The sequence below is a fragment of the Epinephelus moara genome, chromosome 2 (genome assembly GCF_006386435.1).
Source record: "Epinephelus moara isolate mb chromosome 2, YSFRI_EMoa_1.0, whole genome shotgun sequence".
Lineage (NCBI taxonomy): Eukaryota > Metazoa > Chordata > Actinopteri > Perciformes > Serranidae > Epinephelus > Epinephelus moara.
Window position 1 is genome coordinate 34,430,885 of NC_065507.1, and position 21,502 is coordinate 34,452,386.

General features: G+C 39.0%; 3 protein-coding genes across 3 annotated transcripts in view; 2 read left to right on the forward strand and 1 right to left on the reverse strand.

Annotated features, from left to right (window-relative positions):
- The window catches only part of clns1a (chloride channel, nucleotide-sensitive, 1A), a 6,041-nt gene extending 3,316 nt beyond the window's left edge, over nt 1–2,725 (forward strand). The window contains exons 4-7 of the mRNA XM_050069943.1: nt 685–809; nt 1,492–1,663; nt 2,029–2,095; nt 2,259–2,725. Of these exons, the coding sequence (XP_049925900.1) occupies nt 685–809; nt 1,492–1,663; nt 2,029–2,095; nt 2,259 (365 nt within the window). The 3' untranslated portion in view covers nt 2,260–2,725. The remainder of the gene's footprint in view (nt 1–684; nt 810–1,491; nt 1,664–2,028; nt 2,096–2,258) is intronic.
- A 59-nt stretch (nt 2,726–2,784) lies between these two features.
- aqp11 (aquaporin 11) lies at nt 2,785–8,067 on the reverse strand. Its single transcript, XM_050069932.1, has 3 exons — nt 6,492–8,067; nt 5,118–5,234; nt 2,785–4,113 (listed from the first exon to the last, which is right to left on the reverse strand). The coding sequence occupies exons 1-3, from the start codon at nt 7,087–7,089 to the stop codon at nt 4,013–4,015; spliced, it is 816 nt and encodes a 271-aa protein (XP_049925889.1). The 5' UTR covers nt 7,090–8,067; the 3' UTR covers nt 2,785–4,012.
- Nucleotides 8,068–16,241: 8,174 nt separating this feature from the next.
- The window catches only part of myo7aa (myosin VIIAa), a 204,974-nt gene continuing 199,713 nt past the window's right edge, over nt 16,242–21,502 (forward strand). Inside the window, exon 1 of the mRNA XM_050073350.1 lies at nt 16,242–16,835. Coding sequence (XP_049929307.1) covers nt 16,737–16,835 — 99 coding nt within the window. The 5' untranslated portion in view covers nt 16,242–16,736. The remainder of the gene's footprint in view (nt 16,836–21,502) is intronic.

Consider the following 21,502-nt stretch of genomic DNA (forward strand, 5'->3'; position numbering starts at 1 on the left):
ATACAAGCTTTGACACGGACTGAATGAATGAGGAAATGAAACAGCGTGTAAGAGGGAGGAGACAGAGAAAAACTCAGGGTTTATTGAAGAAAACCTGCCAGCGAGCAGGTTATGTTCACAGAGTCTGTTACCATGGTGATTGACTCAGAGTTTCAGTTTCCCTCATCTCAGGGTTAACTTACTCTGAGTTTTCACATAACCCGCTTTCTGGAATACCCCCCTGGTCTGGTTGGAGCTAGTTAGTTGCACACAACAATAACAACAACAGGAAGCATTGATTAGATAGATTTATTTTAATGTGGAATTTAAAAACACTCACAGTGTTGCTCTGCTGCATCACATTGCCTCTGGTATTCTTTGAGGTATTCTTTTAAACCATTTTAAACAGATTGTTCTCATTTTTACAGTTCTATATAGGTTTTACCTGTTGGAGGGACGCGGAGCTGCATGTAGAAAAAAAAAATAGCTGCATTAAAAATAGCATTTAGCCGTGTGGTGCGTGCACGGGCAAGCATTGCGTCAGTGGTCAGTAACACATTGTTGGTTTGGTCTTTTCGTGGGTTCTTTGACAGTTAGAAAATCATAGGATATTATCAGCCTAATCATTGAAATTAAATTAAATTTAATTAAATTGTGTGTGTGTGTGTGTGTGTGTGTGTGTGTGTGTGTGTGTGTGATATGCAGTGGAGTCCATGTTCTCAGCAATGTGTGAATGCCAGGCGCTGCACCCCGACCCAGAAGACGACGACTCTGACAATGACTTTGAAGGAGAAGAGTACGACGTAGAGGAGGCTGGTGAGGGAAAAAACGCATAAATACACACATGTACAGTGTTCATACAAACACACACACACACATTCTGTTGTCATCAGTCTATGAGCGACTTGTCAACAGTGTCATAAGATATTAACATGACAACTTCTTGTTGATTATGAAGTTCTGATGTCTGATGATGTGATGTAAAAAAAAAATGCAGCTTAGCAGCTTGGTAAAGACAGAAGTTCAAAATAAATGTAGGGCCAGTGATGAAAGAGAGCTGGTTTTGGCCATCTCTCTCCTTCTTTTGTCTTTATCCGTTTTTACATCTTGTGTAAGCAGTTTTTCAGCACACAGAATAATATAACATGCTGTAGACTGAGTACAAAATGTTGACTCCGCTTCCTCCTCCTGTCTCTGTTTGTCTCTCCCTATTTGTTACCTGGACTCTTTGGTTGCAGAGGCAGGTAAGATGTCCAGCAATCATCACTGCACAATTACACAACTAAAGTACTTCTGTTGAACCTTTATAAGACAAATTGTGTCCCTTGAGAATCAAACTCCCAAAGTACAGAAAGTTGGCACTGAATGCTTTTTCATATTCTTAAACCTCTAGTTTTATGTTAAAATACTGATTATTAATGTTAAATAGAGTTTATGTAAAGTTTTACTGTATATTCAATACCAAACACATTTCTGCTGTTATAACCACCGTCTCTCCTCCAACATTTAGAGCACGGCCATGCTGACATCCCGACGTTTTACACCTGTGATGAGGGTCTGTCGGCACTCACGCAGGAGGGCCAGGCTACGCTGGAGAGGCTGGAGGGGATGTTAGCCCAGTCAGTCGCTCAGCAGTACCACATGGCTGGGGTCCGAACTGAAGAAACCAACGCTGAATTTGAAGGTTTGATTCACACAGCAGTCTGATGACAAAGAGAGTAAAGTCTCTCCCTGAGACTAAGATCATTTGGTTCTAAAACTAGTTCAAGTTCCTTTGATTAAAGTTGAACTAGGGCTTTCTCTTTTTGTTAAATATAAAGTTAACTTCTCCCTTACATTATCCAGTAATTCACAAAGGCAGATTTGTGTAAATATACTACATCTGATGTGTATTTGTAATGTCTATAAAGAAAATACTTTTAGGAATGGTGATGATTGGGGCTTTGTTGTGTTCTGTTAGACAAGTCTGCAGTGAAAATGAAAAACAAGCTAATTTCACAAGATCTTGTTTATGAGGTGTTGTTAAAATTGAATGTTTGTTGTTGACAGATGGTATGGAGGTGGATACAGCAGCGACGGAGGCTGGTCAGTTTGAGGACGCAGACGTCGATCACTGGTAACAACAACAGTGAGACTTAACATGAAATAAAAGATTTCACAAACGGCAAAATAATAAACTCACAATGATAAAACCTCAAAAATATTTTCTTAAATAAAGTTGAATGTGACAGATTTTGAGCAGTCTGGTTAATACGTGTGTTATCTGACTCTTTCTGTAGATGGGAGTAATCTCAGCAGCCAATCAAAGCACCAGTGTTGCGTCATGGGATTGGAGAAGAGGACAACCGCACTTCTTTAAGGCTCTCAGCTCTGACTTATACTCTCTTGTCAAACAAAAAAATGTTCCCATGTAAGTCATCTCACTAGGCTTTTGTAACTTTCTACATTTTCTCTTATGTGCTGCATTGAAGCTCACTGTTGTATTGTTTTGTTGTTTTTCTGCTTACCATCATCTCTACTAATTTGTCCAAGTCGTATGAATAAAGTGTGTTGTACACAGCAAAGTCAGCTACTGTAGACTATTGAGATGCAGCCACAAATACCCAGATGCTGTTGTTGACTAAAAATAAATAAATAAATACTGAGTTTCTGTTTGTACCTAATGACCAATTTAATATCTGATTTTCCTGCCAAGGAGAAGAAATGTCTTTGTATGAAGTTGTCAATAAATGCATAGTTTTTGTATGAGTTTTTTTTTTTTTTTCCCTTGTGATCTGTTAAAGGAGCAGTGTGTAGGATTTATTGGCATCTAGTGGTTGAGGATTCCAGATTGCACTCAGCAGAAACTTCTCCCATGTGCCAAACACGATATCCCAGTTAGGATTCCTTCTGTGATCACTGTTCAGGAGTTTTTTTACCGTGATCCGAATTATCCTCAGAGGTCTCTTCCTCCCCAAAACAAACGGTCCAGGTGATTAAAACCAGTAAATACACTGAATAAAGCATCTTCACGTCACAAATCAGTGTTTCTCCGACACTGTTTGGCTCGTTGCAGGAAGAGGAAGATTCAGATGCTGAATCTCATTTTTCTGTCAATTATCTAATCAAGAAAGTGTTTAAGCTCTACTGAGCACCATTTAGAAATTAAAATAAACCATCAATCAGATAATGAATCTTATATCAAAATGGGGTCCAACAAAATACTGAATTCACAGTTCAAAATGCCTTTCCACTTTTTACAGAGAATTCAAAGGCACAGACCTGTGTACAGTTCATTACTACACTGTGCTTGGCTCTGGAATGTATATAAACATGAATTACATATATATGTACAATAACACTAACTTTTCTCAGATAAGTGTAATACAAATAAAGGCAAGGCTCACTGCGCTAAGATCATCCAATTCTCAAATTTCCATCAGGCCTAGAAATGTTTCAGTTTATAATTAGTTAATTAGCTTAAGTATAACATTTAACAAAAAACCTTGGATCAATGTATATTATTGCAATTACAAGACTTGTTTGCAGGACTTGACATTGACATGCTGTAATCTGCCTTAAGATCATGCAAAAACAAGGCATACTCTTTTGTTAGCTACTGAAACTGACTAATATTTTAGTAACAGAAATTGATGTTTCCCATGTGTTGTGTGAACAGTTGTGGGGGTGATACTGGTTCTGGTTAGAGATCCCCCCAAAAATGTTGAAATGTCTAAAATGTTTAAATCAGATGAGTGTATACTGCATAGCAATTGGTTTTAGTGTTTGATCAACCACCTTGTAAAGTAAAACTTGGCCGATCAATTTCTGCATGCCTTGTTTATGAGATTTAGCCTACAAAAACACTAAATGAGTTAAGTTTTCTGTTTAGCTTCTAAGATGTGCTCTTGAGGTCTTGAAGTCTTTAGAAAAGTGCATATAAGTGCTGTACTTTTTCCTAACGTGTGATGACTGAAATCAGCAGCAGGTTAACAGTCTGTCAGTAACAACATCTTCACATGTACTCTGGGTTATAAACGCTGCCCGGCAATGCTCATGTCCTCTTCTTAGTCTCCAGGGGGAGATGGAGAGACGGTGATTTCCTTGACAGCAGAGGGACGAGTTTATCAAACAACAGCACTGAGCTCATCATACCTGGAAGAGCCAAAGTATAAAAGAGGAGATGAAGAAGAGGAAAAAGTATATTTTTATGTTTGGAAAGATTTAATTTACTTAAAGAAAAGAAACTTTTAATTTGGTAGATAAGGGCAATTTGCAAAGAGCCTTGCAGCTTGAAAATAGACATTTTACACCTCTAATATTTCACTGTGTCATACATTTGAATGTGAGTCAGTGAAGATATACATGAAAGTAAATTTACTCAGGTACAATTTCGAGGTACATGTGTATTTCCATTTTATTCTACTTTATACTTCTTTAACTCCACTACATCACAGAGGCAAATATTGTACTTTCTACTCCACTACATTTATTTTATAACCTTAGTTAGTTTGCAGATTCAGAATATTAATTCAAAATATCAATCAACAAACTGATGTATTATATTTAGTATATGAAGTAATTAAAATGAACACCTTTACCAGCTGCAACATTATAATGATAAAGACATTAATATATATATTAGTTATAATACAGTAATACTATAACATTCTGAGAGAGTATTAGTGCATGGTAGAATTGCTACTTTTATTGAAGTATAAGATGTCAGTACTTTTTCCACCACTGACAATCTGTATGTGAAGCAAACTGCTTAATAAAATTAGTTTAATAAGTACAGTATTTCCGTCTGGAACAGTGGCGGACTATCTGAGGGGCAGGACCGAAAACTCAATTAATCAAATTCAGAATTTTATATTGTAAAAAACAAAAGATGTGTAATAGTCTTGAAACACAAATATTTTTCTTACTCTCTTTTCTTTTTTTTCCATACTTATCCAGAGCCAGAAATCTCAAAAATAAAATTCTGTACTTTTCCATACTGCATAGGGACTCTAAATTTACTAATGTTACTCCCTACAACGGACTAGAAAAAATAAGACCTTTTTAAATTAATTAATTTGTTTTTGAGAAATCTCTGTGTTTAAGACTTTTTCAGGCTTGCAGATACCCTGATATCAGTGTGCATCAATGGGTCTTACCCAACAGCGGGCCGAGCCAGTAGACCAGGCAGTACTCCAGGAAGGAGTTTCCACTGCAGGGGAACTGTGTGGAGAAGGCCAATGCAGGGTTAAACACTGCTCCTGTCAAACTGCCACCTGCACACACACAAACACACACATATATTAATGAACTTTTAAAAGCCAAAAATTGCAGCCACTGTTCTCTCATTTACAAGTTTTAAATAAACAAGTTGAAGTTGTACAGTGGCATTAAGATTTATATGTATTATATGTGGTAAAGAAAAGATGGGCAAGAAAGAAACCAGTTTTAATCACATTGTTGCTAAGTGCTGAGCTCACTTCCAAATTCTCAGTGTTGACCCATTCAGTGTTCCTCATTTATTTTATTATCCTGGCCAAAAAAGACTACTGACAGTTCTTTGACAACAGCTAAAGGGGCTATGATTGGTCAGATTGTTGATAAGCTTCAAGAAACTTTGTGGTTGTGCACTTCAGGAAATTTCGTCACAGATGTAATTAGATAGTCATCAGATGTTGAGCTCTGAGAAGAGGACATCTTTGAGGTTTATGTATAAACACTGTTACACAAGGTAAATGATGCACACATCAGGCCCTTCAGCATCACTTACTGGGTGTAACATATTGAATGGCTGTTTTTAGTTCACATAAATGTATTAGTTTGTGTATTGTAATGTACAGGCCCAGCTTCATACATTTCACACATTTGGGCATCAGCAGGCCTCTAAGATTTCATCTGCATAAAGCCACTGCAGTCATAGTATCTACACCAGTGATACTCACGGTCCGGGCCTAGGGTGCTGGGTGGCCTGCAAACCATTTTCTGAGTCACAATAAAAATAAACTGATTCACACTGGAAATTATTTTGTACTTTGAATGTAATTAAGGAACCAGAGTTAATAAAAAAGAAATAGTGCTGGGGAGGTTCCCATACTAAGCTCCAAATGTCTTCAAATCCTACAAACACAACTGCATACACCTTCACTGGCAGGGCTGCACTTTATTAGTTGGCCCCTGCTTCCTGTCATTTTGCAAAAGTGGCAAAGCAAGGTAAGTATCACAGATCTACACCTTCACCACAAAGAGAAAACACATGATTACACACTGAAGAGATGCCTAACAAATCTCAAATATTTCATTTGTTCTGTGTTTTTTACAAGTTAGAAACTGAGGAAACTGTACCGCATGAAATCAGAGACCTGCATGTGCCAATGAGCAAGACACGGAATCTCAGACTCTCATTGGCTGACTTTGTACATTATCATATCAGTAACACTGGAGTTGGGATGTATCTAACCTATTAGTACACATAAAATCAATTAATTACGTTACGTTAAAATAAACAACAGAATAGAGTAAAGGCACGGTCATACCTGCATACACTACTGTTGCAATAACCGCAGCCACCGCGTGCACGCGGTATTTCGCCTCCACCGATCGCGTGTGCGTTATAGCAGTCTGAACTGCAAAAGAGCACGCGAGCTCCACGGCAGCGGCCTTGAGCAGTGGAGCGTGAATGGGGCTGATGCACCGGTAACCGAGCAGCTTATGCCGCACATGCAGTCCCGACAACCCAATACCCCAAATCACCGGCACTGCAAATCGCGCTGCGGCAGCCGCGGCGAACTGGCAGGCAATCCGCAGCAGGGCGCATCCGCCTGAAAACCTCGCATGGTAGGCGTGCTCGAGCGCACCGGAGGGGTTCCCAGTGGCCCCGTTGAAGGTGAACCCGTGGACAACGGCCGCCAGGTACGTCAAGGTGAGCGCGAGCTGAGGCTCGATCCCGCCCACCTCAGACAGTAGCTTTAGCTCGTGCGTGCAGCAGCACAGCTGGAAGGTGGACACGAGCTCCATGGCGTACACAGCAAGCCCAGTATCCGCAAGGGCCCTGCTCAACAACCTGCGGGTCGCATCGCTCATCGCGACGATCCCCACAAGCATCGACAGAGACACCGCCACGTCTGCAGTCATGTTCGCGGCTGGTCTGAGCTCTCGGATTGTCTGTGTCACTGACAGACTCCGCTGTGTGTACCCAGCTGCTGATGCCTCTTCCCTGGACTCTGGTCTCTGTCTATCGTTTGATCTCGCTTCCTCTGGCGGATGTAAAGCTCGGCCAAGCCGGGCTGCTGCTGTATCCCGGAGGATGTGGGTCCAACTGGGAGCAAATAAGCTTCAGTCCCCTTAGCTCACATGGTGCGGAAGTGGCTAAACTCCGCAATTTTCCTCCTCCTCCACCTCCTGCTGTGGCTTTCATATGTGCAGACATAGGCTACATTCAGATGTGGACACGTAGAAGCACAAAGCATGGAGAGGGAGTTGAGAATCATTATGTCAGTATTTTTCTGGCAGGTATAAACACATTAGCATGTTAACACAACAATTCTCATAACATGAATGTTGAGTTACATTAAATGTTTGGGAGCTATAATTCAATTTCCTGATATTCTCGGCTTTTACCTCGACAGCATGTGCTATCCTGCACCTGGCCTGAGTGTGTGCACACTTTTCTGTAACCTTTATTTAGTGCAATTAGAAAACTAAAAATCTTATAACATAGATCTGTGTCTGTGAGAATCAGAGCAGAGAGCAGCACAGACAAAAGACAGTGAAATCGAACAGCACCCAGCTGCTGATTTAAATAGGCTACTAGGCTATCTGAACCCCAAAACCCGTCGGTGGGTGTCAAAGGCATGTTCTCTTTAAAAATCGCTCACATCACACCATTTATCATGGCCAGAAACTGTATAAACGGAAATTATAGTTGAATTTTCAAATATTGGCTCCAACACCTATTTGGTCAAAATATATTGGCTACAAAAAGGGCTGTTAATGGTGGAGGGAGGGTCATGCATTTTCCCATTTTCCCCAGTCACTCAGGGAGGCTCAAGGAAAAATATTTCACCCTTCGGGGAGAGTCTACACCCTCCTCGTCTAATAAAAAACAGAACTAATAAACCCTAGGCGTGCACCTGTTTGTAACAAAGAATTATATTTTGCATGTAACAAATTTTCTCTTGAGTCGTGTGTGCATTGTCCCCAGGTGTACATTGAGGCTCTTGTTTGCAAGCAATAAAAAATCCTTTGGAATAAGAGACAAAGACAGATATTGTGTTTGAGTATTTTATTTCTTTTCATCTCACCCTAACTAAACACAATAGGTTTTCTGTTTCTCATGACATCAGTCAACATCAATATCCATCCTGTTAGGACGGGGATCCAAAAAAATACGCAACATAGACCAACACACTTTAACTGTCAGAGCAAGAGGAGAACAGGCTTATATCCATCGATTGCAAGAAATCTGATGATAGTGGGAGTGTAGAAAAGAGGGAGGAGATGTGAAGGACAGGAGAGGCAAAAGGAGAATAATACAAGAAGGCATTAAGAGAGGAAGATCTGGAGTTACCGCCTTGTGGTTGTATGTCTTCACAAACATCCATGTCTGTTCAGACTCATATGTAGACATAACAGTTGACAATGCTTCAAATGTTGCTGGAAAGGAGCTACATATTGTAAAATGCAGATGCTTCACACACATCTTCAACCCAGCAACACAGAGAATCTATACAATCACCACAGTTTCAAGGTGGACACCCACATTACTGTCACAAATTCAATATCCAACCAAATGTCTCCTCTTCTGTTCCCGAGTTACAGCTTTGCAGAACATTATGTTGCCACGGTAAAGCTGACCTTTGAACTTTTGGATATAAAATGTCATCACTTTATCATTACATCCTATCAGACGTATGTGTGGAATTTTGTCATAATTAGTGGATGAATTCAAAACACAAGGTCACAGTGACCTTGCCCTTTGACCATCAAAATCTAATCAGTTCATTGTTGAGTCCAAGTAGACGTTTGTGCCGACTTAGACAAAATTCCCTTAAAGCGAAGAACCCTTTGGTGTTCAGATGTACAGATGTATAAACTGATGGATGAAAAACTTAAAACATGATGCCTCAGACCACAGCCCTCACCGGCACAGAGGCATAAAAAGGAGCTATGGGAGATAGCAGAGTAACAGCAGTTATGTTTGTCATCTTTGGCTTTGTCTTCCAGTGTGAGACAGTTCTTCACTATCACCACTAGATGTTGCTGTCTCCTTGTTCTTCAACTCATTTAGTACTGTAACTTCATAACGCACATTAACATTATTATACTTAGTGTGTTTTGAGGAAACAATGCATGATGTCATCAAGGATTCAATTATGGTTCAACTGTCTGTCTGTTCATCTTTCACCTGCAGAGCCTCTTTCAGCCCAGAGCATTTCTAAATTTAAGGAGTGCAGTGGGATAGATAGGCTGAGGCAACTGCTTATATGATGCTTTGAGAATGAAAGAGGAGATAGAGAAGGTGCTCAAGTTTTGCAATCAACCCAAGAAATTGCTTGTATGTGTGCGTGTGCATGTGTGTGCTTTTGTGTCTAATTACAACCTCCTCTGTGTCGTACTTCATCGCCCCCCACTGACTCTCTCTCTCTCTCTCTCTCTCTCTCTGTCTCTCTCTGTAGCAGGGATCAGTGGCAGTGAATGAGCAGCTTGCCGTGTCACTGTTAATACCAACAAGAAAGAGGGAGGGAGGGTGGTACGAGGAGGAGGGAGTCATTCACTCCTTATACCTCTGCACAGCGTCACATGAAAGAGTGAGGGGAGAAGGAGAAAATAACTGAAAGTAAGGAGTAAAACAAAGATCTGCAGAGAGAGAGAGAGAGAGTCACACTGTTAAGAGAAGAGAGAGAAAAAGGGAGAAAGAAGCCACAGGAGATATACATACATATATACATATATAAAGAGGAAAAGGTCTGAGGTAGGAGGCTAGGATACAAATGAAGATGTCACTCTTTTTCTTTTAGCTCTGCAGTGGGATTGACAAGTTTCTCTACACTTCTTGTCCTGAAGAAGGACCCAACTTGTCATTCTCTACTCCTGTTCTTCATCCCTCCATCCACCAGGGAGGACATCTGTGGTGAGACCAAAACTGGAACAAAAGAAGGACAGAAGAACGAGAGGACAAGTAGAGTTCAGATCACACGAAAGGGTAAGGACAAACAGTCAGTCAGTAGGCGTCTAGAAGCACATTGGCTTTATACATAATCTCCTTACTGTGTGTGTGCGTGTGTGTGTGTGTGTGTNGTGTGTGTGTGTGTGTGTGTGTGTGTGTGTGTGTGTGTGTGTGTGTGTGTGTGTGTGTGTTTTAAAGGGCCATGGTGTGTTCATACACTGTGGTCCAGTTGACATATCTTTCTTATTTCTTGAAATATTAGCAGTTGAAAATTCTCTGGAAATGTACAGAGATATGTGAATGATACAGAAAAAAACAGACACAACACACCTATAGGTGTGTAATGTTAATGATTCAACATTTTATCAAACAGCAGTCACAGCACTTACAGTAGTATTACTGGTGGAAATTTCCATCATTGTGACAGATGTCTTTCCAGATAATGTAAGCACCTGTTTTCCAATTAAAACCAGGTTTGTTTGTTGAGCTGTGTCATCAGTCTGTAGCTTTAAGATTGTGACTTGCTTTGTCAATGGGTATCATATTCTGTAATGCTAATAATTCATGAATCAACCGCAAGCAGTTTGTGACTAATAAAAAAGTACTATGTATACATATATGTATATATATATATATATATATATATATATTTATATATATATATATATATATGTATGTATACATATATGTGTGTGTGTGAAGGGAACTTTGTTTTTTGGTTGAAGTACTGAAACCATTGATAAGATCAGAAGTAGTTGTAGTTTATTGATTTTTCTTTACTCTTACCAAGAGGAGATCTACAGTGTACCTGTGCCAGTTTTAATAGATGGTGGGTAGCAGAAGACAATCATGATTTATTTTTCTAATATACAGCGAGACCTACCTTGCATTGTGTCAGCGCTGGAGGCAGGTGTGGCTGAATTCATAAGGGCAATATTCCCCTCCTGTTCACTTCCATAAAATGCAAGCGAAGGGGAGAATAAAAAACAACAACAAATAAACGCTTCCCGTGACAAAGCAAATTTGCATCCTTACATCACATGGAGTTCAGCTTTTGTGAATTTTGACCATTGAAGTGGCAGCATCAACCAAGAGCCAAGAAGTATGTGAGGCTGACCCAACTTGACTGTCATTGGCTGTAGTTTTCTGAGTGAGCCAAAAAGGAGGAGATATTGATTGTTGCCGTGTCTTACCAGACGATATTGTAAGATATTGGCTGTGAGAAATACAAACTGCCCCACATGAGAGATGCTGCCTGGCTGGCAGTGATTCAGGATACAGGCATGTAATGTGAGAAAATGGAAAATGTACAATAACATCATATTTTGCGGTATTTAGTCGCAAACTAGCTAACAAATGCAACCATTATTAACGTTAACAGACAGCCCACCTGTAAACTGATTTCCGTGTGTCTCACATCCAATTTTCCCTACATTCAGTATGAATATTGCCTTGACAGGCGATGGTCACTACTCGCCTGCGTTTTCCGTTTGACCATGTGCTAATTTTGTACTATGGGGAAAAAATGTAGGTAGCTTGTATTTCTTTAAACCAGTCACAATCGTCTTGGGCATTGCTGGGCCTGGGATGCAGTGATGGTGCTCTTGCAAGTGTCAGGAGGGACTTTTTTTTGGTTGAACACTTGCACGTGGCAAGGTGAGCATTACCGTAAAAATGGCAAAATTCCTGCAAAAGAAAACGCCCCATTAAACAGTAAAAATCTTTTAGTGTTTAGGTTGCTAGCTCTGGGGTTATTGTTGTTGTTTCACACACTCCTAAGTATGGAGATAGGTCTGACTATGGGAAGCTAGGTGCATAAAGCAATGGAATTTTCAAAAGGGTAGCATGCAGGAAGCGTATTGCTGTCTGAAGGAAGCAGCATATGACAGGCTTTATTCTGAAAGTCTAGATCCTGTGAGCCAGACTATTTTTCTACTGATTCTAGTGATAAAGTAACAAAACAAGTCCTCCAAATTAGCAAACCAAATTACACCAATATCAGCAGGACAACAATGCTTTTTCAAATTAAAAGAAAATAAATAGATACTTTAAAAAAAAAAAAAAAAAAAAAAACCTGACAGAGCTATGGATAAGGTTCGTTTAGGGTTAGGGAAACCCAGTTTGATATTAGATAATTTGCTTAACTTCACTTTCATAATACATACATTTTTAACACATCTTCTACATACAGTTGTTTTACTGTACCTTAATGTCTTTTTTTTCAGTCAACACACTATGTATCAATCTTGTACTTAAACACCTTTAAAAGTTCAATTACTAAGCAAAGTCAAATTTTATTTCCAACCTCTGCATCTGATCTGACTGCACAGTAGATTGGGTGGGTCCCTCCCTGAGTACTTACAGGGCTTTTATACTCTTATCATGAATATACATTATGATATCATTTTCTGAACTGGGTGTAGCCAGGGTCATGTCAACACTGATATTTCAACACAATCTGCTAATGTGAGCAAATTCTGTCTGGGAACAACATCAGTTTACTAAAGCAACATCATTTTATTAAAGCTGGATTAACATGTTTGGCTTGTTGGGGGAATCGAGACAATCTCAAGACAACATCTTTAATGAATTTTTCTCTATAATGTTGCAATGCAGAAGTAGAGTTGCACCAAATAGAAAATGATTCAAACAAAGGAACAACACTTGTTCTTAAAAGGAGTACTCAAATGATTTAACATTGCGCGTCTCCTGACAGTTCAAACAAAAAGATAAAAATTGGTGTAGAAAAACAAGAGATGTCTGTTTAATCTAAATATTCTTCTTCCTATTCAAAACCTGGTGTCATCATTGCCCACAATTCAACTCAGCTGCCAGCAGTTGGGTTGGAAATGTATGCTATTATCAGCTAATGTAGCCTGAAGCCTCTATCCCCCTAAGCACTACACACTGGACCTTAAATTATCTCACTTGAGGCAATTTATCAGACCTCACACTTCATACTTGTCATAGTACTGCCCAACACTAGACTTTGATGTGTAAAATTGACACACTTTTAAACCCAGTTTGTCATGTGTTTTTTCAACTTGAGGTGACTGCTGCTGTCAATCTCTAGTTTCTCTTCTTCCTCTCTAATAAAAGCTTTTATTCTTACAACATCATCCACATCATCTTTATTTTATTCATACATATTCCATCAAATTAAAAAAAAAGAAAGAAAAAAAGCCAAACAAATTGTATGTGTCCAAACCTACTTTGCACATAGAAGCCCTTTACTTCCTATTTTGGTTGCCCCAGAAAGTTACCTATAATCAATTGTCTCTGGGTTCAATAATAGTCCACAGCTGTCTGCCTGTCCCATTAGAGGGTTGTACTCTGCCACTCTGCCTTTCTCAGTGGGGGGCTGGTGGTGTCTCCCTCAGGCCCATCAGTATAGGGTTGGGTTCACTGATTGCAACTTGTAGTGTGACACAGCTGCTCCAACAGAACTTTCACACCACCTTCAAGCAGCAATTGGCCTTGTGTGTGGAAAGGAGTAAGCAGCCGGGATTTTAACTTCTCTCTCAAGATTTTTTCACCCATTCTTTAGCCTACACAACTATTTCTGTTACTTTTGTGAGTGCAGCACTATTACTGCTTTCCAGTGCTGTTGTCCCCACAGTTGCTGCAGCTATAATCAATATATTTTTATAGCAATATATGAAATGAAAATGTAAAAACAACATGAAAGTGGTCTGTTGTAGTGATAAACCTTCAGAGAATTATTAGCTGAATCTGCAGCTCCATTCGGCTTTACAGAGCTTTATAGCCTCAGCTCATTGTTTAGCTTAGTTGGTTCACTCTCGCCGCTCTTAGTATCGTTTACAGCTGCAGCAGGTAGCTGCTTTTTCTGACTGCCAGCCCAAATACATTTTTTTGGCATATCCTGATTGCATCTAGATTGATGAAGTCTGGACAGAAAAAAAATCTGATCCAAACCACATTTAGAGTTGGTTTTAAATGTGATTCCTATTGGATTATTACAGATGCGTCCCAGTCTGAATACACTGGCCGCTCAAATTAAATTTCAAAGTGTTATTTGCGTACTGTATTGCTGAGGCTGAGCTTCTCCAGCTAAGATGTGAGTCTGTCTCAGAAGGGTTAAACAGCGTTGATGAGAAAAATCTGACATGCTGGACACTATAGAACTTAACTCTGGGGTTAACAACCTAATATACAACCATGTAACTATCAGTACATTTCCCTGGAACACTGCATGTGACAGACTTTTACCATCCTTGCCCAGAAAAAAAAGTTCACTCTCATGTTGTTTTAATGAAGGCTCAAAGCTGCAATTGTATTTCTCTCAGGAGCTTTGTAATCCTGCTTTTAACTTCCTTTGTATTTCTGCTTTCAAACATTTGTCTCTCTGTGTGATTCCTTCCCTTCTTCCCTCACTTTCTGCAGAATGTTTTAATTTCACTGTAGTCAACACCTTTTGCTAATGTAGGATCCATATAAAATAAATAGCACACACACACACACACACACACACACACACACACACACACACACACAAACACACACAAAACCTTTGTGCGAGACCTCTGCTGGGGTAATTAGATGCTGAAATATTTATAGTGTGTGTGTGTGTACTACATGCAGTGTTTTATATGGATCCTAGCAGGCTTGGCTCTGTTATTTTACTTACCCTCAGAATTTTAACAGCACAATTTTTATGTATCTGCTGCTCCTTCTGTCATATAAGTAAAACATCATCTGACTTTGTTTCTGTGTGTGTGTGTGTGTGTGTGTGTGTGTTTTGCTCCCATTATTTACCACTGGGGCTACTCTGTAAACTGAGGAGTGGTCATCCCTCCTTTTCTTGTCTTTTGTTGTTGCATTTTGTTGCGTATGTTGTTATATATATATATATATATATATATATATATAATATAGTTGATATTATATTCAGGGGTTCTCAAACAGGGGTCCAGGAAGTTCCAGGGGATCCCCAAAAAAATGGAGAAAAGTTTATTTTCATTATTTAATTCACTATAGAAGTAGCACAATATGTGTGAGAGAAGAAGAATTATCCTCAATGAGGTTTCACTTCCTCCACAATGTTCTTCTAAACTGTAGTTGACAGCTATACAATTCTGGTCTTAATCATATCTAACAAGAAAAATCTCTGAACCTTAAGTCTTGAAATGGAGGTTCCTGCAATGAAATTTTAACAAATGGAGGTCCGTAACCTAATATGTATGAATTCAGGGGTCCTTGACACAAAAAAATGCGGAATACCACAAGTGTTTGTAACTGTGTGTGTTTTTAAGATCTGTTGTTGCTCATGTTTTAATTTTTTGTTTCTTTTTTGCTGTTTTTATGTTCTTATTTTTAGTTTTACTCCCATGCTATACTAATTACACTTTACATCCCTCCTTACTAACTGTATGCAGTTTAAAGTAAGATATAATAAACCTCACCCACTGTAGGACTAGACAGTAAATAATTATTATCTTGATAAACGGATTCTCTTATTGTTCTCTTTGTCTGTCTCAGGGTCTACCGGTGACTGCTGATGTCCAGTCATAAGGACAGTAACCACAACCATGGTCATTCTGCAGCAGGTAAACACACACACACACACACACACACACACACACACACACACACACACACACACACACACACACACGACTGATGGCTGTGTGTGTGCATGGTGGTTGGTGTGTGTGTCTGTGTGCGTGCATGTCTGCAGCTTGTAGCTGTGAAGCTACAGCACTCATTAAGGATCAGCTGCTCATTACGCTGCATTTTTTCCACTGAATCCTCTTTGTAGTCAAACACACACACGCGCACACACACACACACACACACACACACACACAAGATACTGGTTGCATTCTTCTGAGTGTGTGTGTGTGTGTATGTGTGTGTGTGTGTGTGCAAGCATGCGTTGCCCTTAATGTCGGTGTTTTTGATACTCAGTAAATGCGTTGCTGAACTTGTCAGCCTTTCTGATCAACTAATCAGATCTGACAGAGTCCCCCCACTGTGGAGGCCCAAATGGGACGAGCCAATAAAACAAGTGAACACACACACACACACACACAAGCAGATCAGCCCTCCCTCCTCTCTGTGGATGTTTATCACATACACTCTGACCTCCATCCAAACTTTGCAGGTGTAATCAAACTGTGCTGACTTTTATCTGTTTTTATACGTGAAAAGAAGAAGTTTGTGGATGATATTTTATCAGCAGCAAAACATTTTCGTTTTTGTTGCTCGTTGGAAGGAAATATTTTACCTGATGACTAAACGTGTGGCTCATGGGAAATTTCATTTGGAAAAAGTGAATTTTTTTGTTGTTGTTTTTGTTTGTTTTACCACATGACCAGTTTTCTGAAGATGTTGCTCTGTTTTGATTTTGTGCCTTTTTTACCACCAAGCCAAGGATATTTTGCATTGGTCTCATATATTTTGGGATGTCTTTGTGGATCTTTTTGTTGAAACATAAATAACAACAATGCTCAGGAGATCTGTTGTCACTGATTTACAAAATAATATCAACCAATCCTCACATCGCAACAGGAAAGACGCCTTCATGTTTTAGTCTTTTACTGTCCCATTTACACTCAGAATGGTGCACAGATCTTAACTAGACGTGGTAACCATGACAATGAAAATGAACAGAAGGGGATCTGACTGGTCACTGGAGGGCTGGGATCCAGATGTACGCCGTCTCAGCTACAGATACAACACCCTCATCCAGGTAAACTCGGGCTGCAGTCAAATGACAGGATGCCTCTGAACACTGATGCCTTTTACAGTTTTGTCAACAAATGTAGCCTATTTAAATTTAAAATACAAAGTATCAGGGCAGTCAGGTAGGTTTAGGCTTTGAGTTGACCCTGTACTAATGGAGATTGTGAATGTACAGAAAATTCACTACATTTCCTCATGGCAGATGCTGTTTTAGACTGTGTTTTTGATTTGTTTGGGATCAAGACATACTTACAGTTTCTGGACTTCTAATGAAATGAGCTTAAACTTTGTGAGGTAATTTATGGTTGGTGAGGGGCGGAAGTCTGTGCTGAGATTAAAGATTGATAACACAACCACCTAATTAATCAACATGTACAAAATTGATGTTTTAGTGTCTACAGGGCTAGTATTTGCAGTGTAATCCCTCGCTGCATCTATGTGATGTTGTGTCAAGACCTGCACATATTGGAGGTCACAAATAATATTTCCATATGTCAACCATAAGGGAAAAGTCTCCAAAGTTTTTTTTTTCTAATTCATCAATTTCAGCAGTGGGATACTTCTTTTAGGCCTTTTAGACACACCGCTCCGATGTCAAAGAACTAGTGGTGACAAAGGCTGACTGTTACTTTGCCTTGTAACATCTATGTCTCAGGCAAGAAGTTGCACTTGAACACATCGCAAAGAAACAGCCAACTGGCACGTACCTCCTGCACCTGCCTGAAAGGAAAAACTGTCCATACCAGCAGCCTGTCTGCTGGTCTCTATTGGTCATTTAAAATGTGAAAGTGAAAGACTGACAGAATGGATTCAAGACGCTAGTTAGCCAGTTAACCAGTTAGCATATTAACAACACAACCCAATGCTGAATGAACAAATAATATTTACCCTGCGCTAGCGAACAATAACACAAACAGCTGAGAACAGTTTCTGCTGAAGAGTTTAATGGCAAAAAATTGATTTCACGCCCTCCTGACTATAGCCATTAGTTTGCTTTTCCTCACTACCATCACCTGTTAATCACAGTGATTTCACTCTGGTGCTGCTTCAACACGTTGAGTTGTCCGAAGAAAAGCCAACAAAGGCCAACTAGTGCCAACGTTGTAGGACCCACTGCAAAAACTTTGTTACACACGATCACCAATGGCCAGACATTGACCAACTGCAGACCATTGTCTTGGTGTGTCAGGGCCCTTACATGTATTTTTGTGGTCTTACAGATGTGGTCACAATTGAGTTATGGTGCTTTCTGTGTTCACCTGGGTTTCTTTTAGCTGCTCAACTATTCTCACACACAAAAATACAAGCATGTTAGTATTTGGGAATTCTTTTGGCACTTGACTTAGGCAAGGTAGTGGAGTCTGTCCCCACTGTAGTACTACAGTATGGCTTCACTTCAGTAGTATGAACTTCCATCCAAAGGATTCTTGCCTGACTTTCTGTTGCATCTGGAATGCTTTGTAAGTCTTTACTCCTGGCTTGTGCACTGGCAGGTATATAGGTGTATGCATTCATAGCTGTCATGATTTCTTTTTTTTTACTTGTTATGTTTGAGTAAAGTAATACATTTCAGAGGTTGTTAGTCTGGTTTGATTTGCCGGAGAAGGAAAACAAAGTAGCCTGGAAAGTTCTGGTGAAAGATTGTATCCCTGAGGAGAACAGGGCTTAGGTTTCATGATTGGTTTGCAGCTGGAACATTTGGGAGTTAAAATCAGACTTTGAAGCTTTAGTTTGCTTTCTTTGTTGAGTTGAAATCAATACAGCTAAAACTGCACCAAACAACAAGTGGTTTGTTTCCACTTTAGAAAGTGGAACTGACAGCATTGTTACTGTACCAAAGATACAGTTACATATACATGCTCACTTTGTAGAGAGTTCCATCAGAATAATTATACACTTTTATGGTGTTAAATCCAAATACATTATTATAAATTAACTAATGGAGTTTAAATTATGCATTAATAAACTCCATTATAAAGATAATTAAATTCATGAGTTAGGCCTAATTATTCATTTTTTGTTAATATAATATAATGCAGAATTTAATTATTCAGCACACAATAGCTTTTTAAAATAAATCTGTCCATTTCACATTACTCAACACAAACTTCAGCTTACATCCATCCATAAGGTTCCATTGAAAAAAATAATTAAATGAATAAAAATTAAATATCAGTGCATTCTTGCTCAGCCTCATGATACCGCAGACCTTTTTTTTTTTATGTTTCCTGCAGTTGTTGTGTGTGCCAAGTTATGATACTGACTGTAATTTCAATTAGTTTAGAAAACATTTTTATACTTCTACAAAGCCTGTTTGTTTGTTGTTTATCTGTTCTGTTTAGTGGCTGTTTTCTGTCTGTGCTCACTGCCGCATGAAATTCCACTGTCTGTGACTGGTAATCATTCCTTAATTCATTCATTCATTCATTCATTCATTCAGCAGTTCTGTCTCTCTCATTTACTGGACAACCACAATGATAACAGGACAGGGGTGGTGTGTGTGTGTGTGTAGCCCATATAGGACCCAGGGACACTGTTCTTAAGTACAATTTGGAGGTATTTTCCTTGCCCAATTGAGTGACTGCAGAACACTGTTTTCTTAGTGGAGATAAAACATGTAATAAGCTCCAGCAGAGGGCAGACACTTACCTGAAGAGGACCTCTCACCTGCAGACAGATACTGTGCAGTCTGCAGTGGTGAGCTGTGGTCTGCAGTGTACACTTACAGACCCTGGAGGGAGCTTGTATAACTTGGAGTAAACCTAGTACACATGGAGTGTAAAAAGATACCACAAAGCTGCAGTTAGCAGCAAGACTTAAAACTGAGCTGGAATAACACAATGCTAAAACTTTGTACTTGAACTTTACTTGAGGATATGTTTTTGTCTGCTACTTAATACTTCTACTCCAATAATATTTATTTGACCCCTATATGCTAGTTAACTCAAAGATTCACATTTTACATACAAAACATATTTGCCTCTAAAACAGGACTTGTTGAAACTACACAGCAGTGTATGAAGAATTAATTATTATTTCATCATCTGCAGGATGATACGGCTAAAATCCGTATCATGATATTTATAAGATTGATCACCAAAAATAATATTAATTATGATATAGTAAATGTATGCAGAATCACACAAGAAATGATTAAATTGATTTTCAGTGAAATTATTTGAGTCCTGCATTATATCAGACAAAACTGACACATTTATACCAAGAACTTCTGTTACTAATTTTGAAAGCTTATAATTAAAATTCGCTTAGAGTAATTAACTCAATCCTTTAAAATCATAACAAAATATATTTGTATTGCCACCACATGATTTTGATAAATAATAATAGTAAGTGCTATAAATAAATACCACTTTTACTTTTAAGACCAAGAATATTTTGCTGATAATACCTATGCACATTAACTTGAGTAAGATTTGAATGCTGGAATTGCAAGTGTTACTATGTTACAGTATTACTATTTTTACTGGAGTAAAGGGTCTGAATACTTATTTCACCACTGACTATTTCTTCAATAGTCATATTTCCTCTGCATATTTGCTGTGTCTTCTTGCTTTGTTCTTTTGCTGTCTTTGTGGAGGCAGAATACAGACAAAATGTTAATGTTAATTGTCCACTGAAGCAGAAAGCAGAGCCGAGTCTATCTGTGTTTTTATGGACGGCTTTATTTACCGACAAATACCAGCACAATTAGCTTGTCACTATATCTCACCCTGTGACCTTTGACTTATCTGAATGATCTATCTAAATGCAAATGAGGTGAGCTGGCAGTGCCTTCAGTGTCTAGCTGCAGCCAATATTTCAATAACTCTAAACTAATTGCATTAATCTGAGTTTCAGCAGAGTTACAGCATCCTGTAATGGTCTCAGTGTTCATTCAAAGGCTGTTACATTTTAATAGGAGTATTTGGAAACACATTGTTGCAAAACGTTTACCTGCAGAATACTGTTTCCCAACTGGTGACTAAGTTGCATAAACACCAGCAGAGGGCAGTGTACACTGTATACACTATCAGCTCAGGAGCAAACAACACATATACACAGTTAGAGGCTAGCTGAGTGAGTGGTCATAGTGGAGCATTCAGTAGCTATAGAGACAGATATTGCCCAATATCAGTTGGGTTAGACTCCAGCCTGCTGCAACTGTGTAGCAGGGTAAGCGGTTACAGATAATGAATGAATGAACACAGGCTCTTTTCAGGAAAGAAAATCTCCATATACAGGAAGTGATGCATTTCACCTTTCCAGTTTATTTGGGAGAGAAAAACAGAGGAAATAAAAGTTTGTTTTTTTTAAAATAAATAAATAAATACAACTAAAAACTACTTTAGAGGAAGATATATTTACAAATAATTTGTGGAGGCGTTTACTCTCTAAAGACTCTGTCTCCTTGTTTTTAATTTATATTTTTTTGAATGCTTATATTATAAAGTGATCATAGGTATACAAAATAAAATTATGAATTTTCCCAGCTGGACGTTGTCATTTGTGGTTGGCGTTTTAACCCTAAAACAGTTTTTCTATCAGTTCTTTGTGTGGTTTGTTCCACATGGAGTGACATTAGCAGGTGTAAGTGAATACCTGGCTCATGTCTGGCCTGAATTATTTACCTGAAGAAAGAGATGATGAGAGCACACACCCATCCACCACAGGCTG

Coding starts and splice junctions, on each gene's coding strand:
- aqp11 (XM_050069932.1), bottom strand. CDS start 7,089: ATGACTGCAGACGTGGCGGTGTCTCTGTCGATGCTTGTGGGGATCGTC. Junction 5,235..6,491: donor TGCAACAGTAGTGTATGCAG/GTATGACCGTGC, acceptor GTGTGTGTGCAG/GTGGCAGTTTGACAGGAGCA. Junction 4,114..5,117: donor CTGGCTCGGCCCGCTGTTGG/GTAAGACCCATT, acceptor TGGCTCTTCCAG/GTATGATGAGCTCAGTGCTG.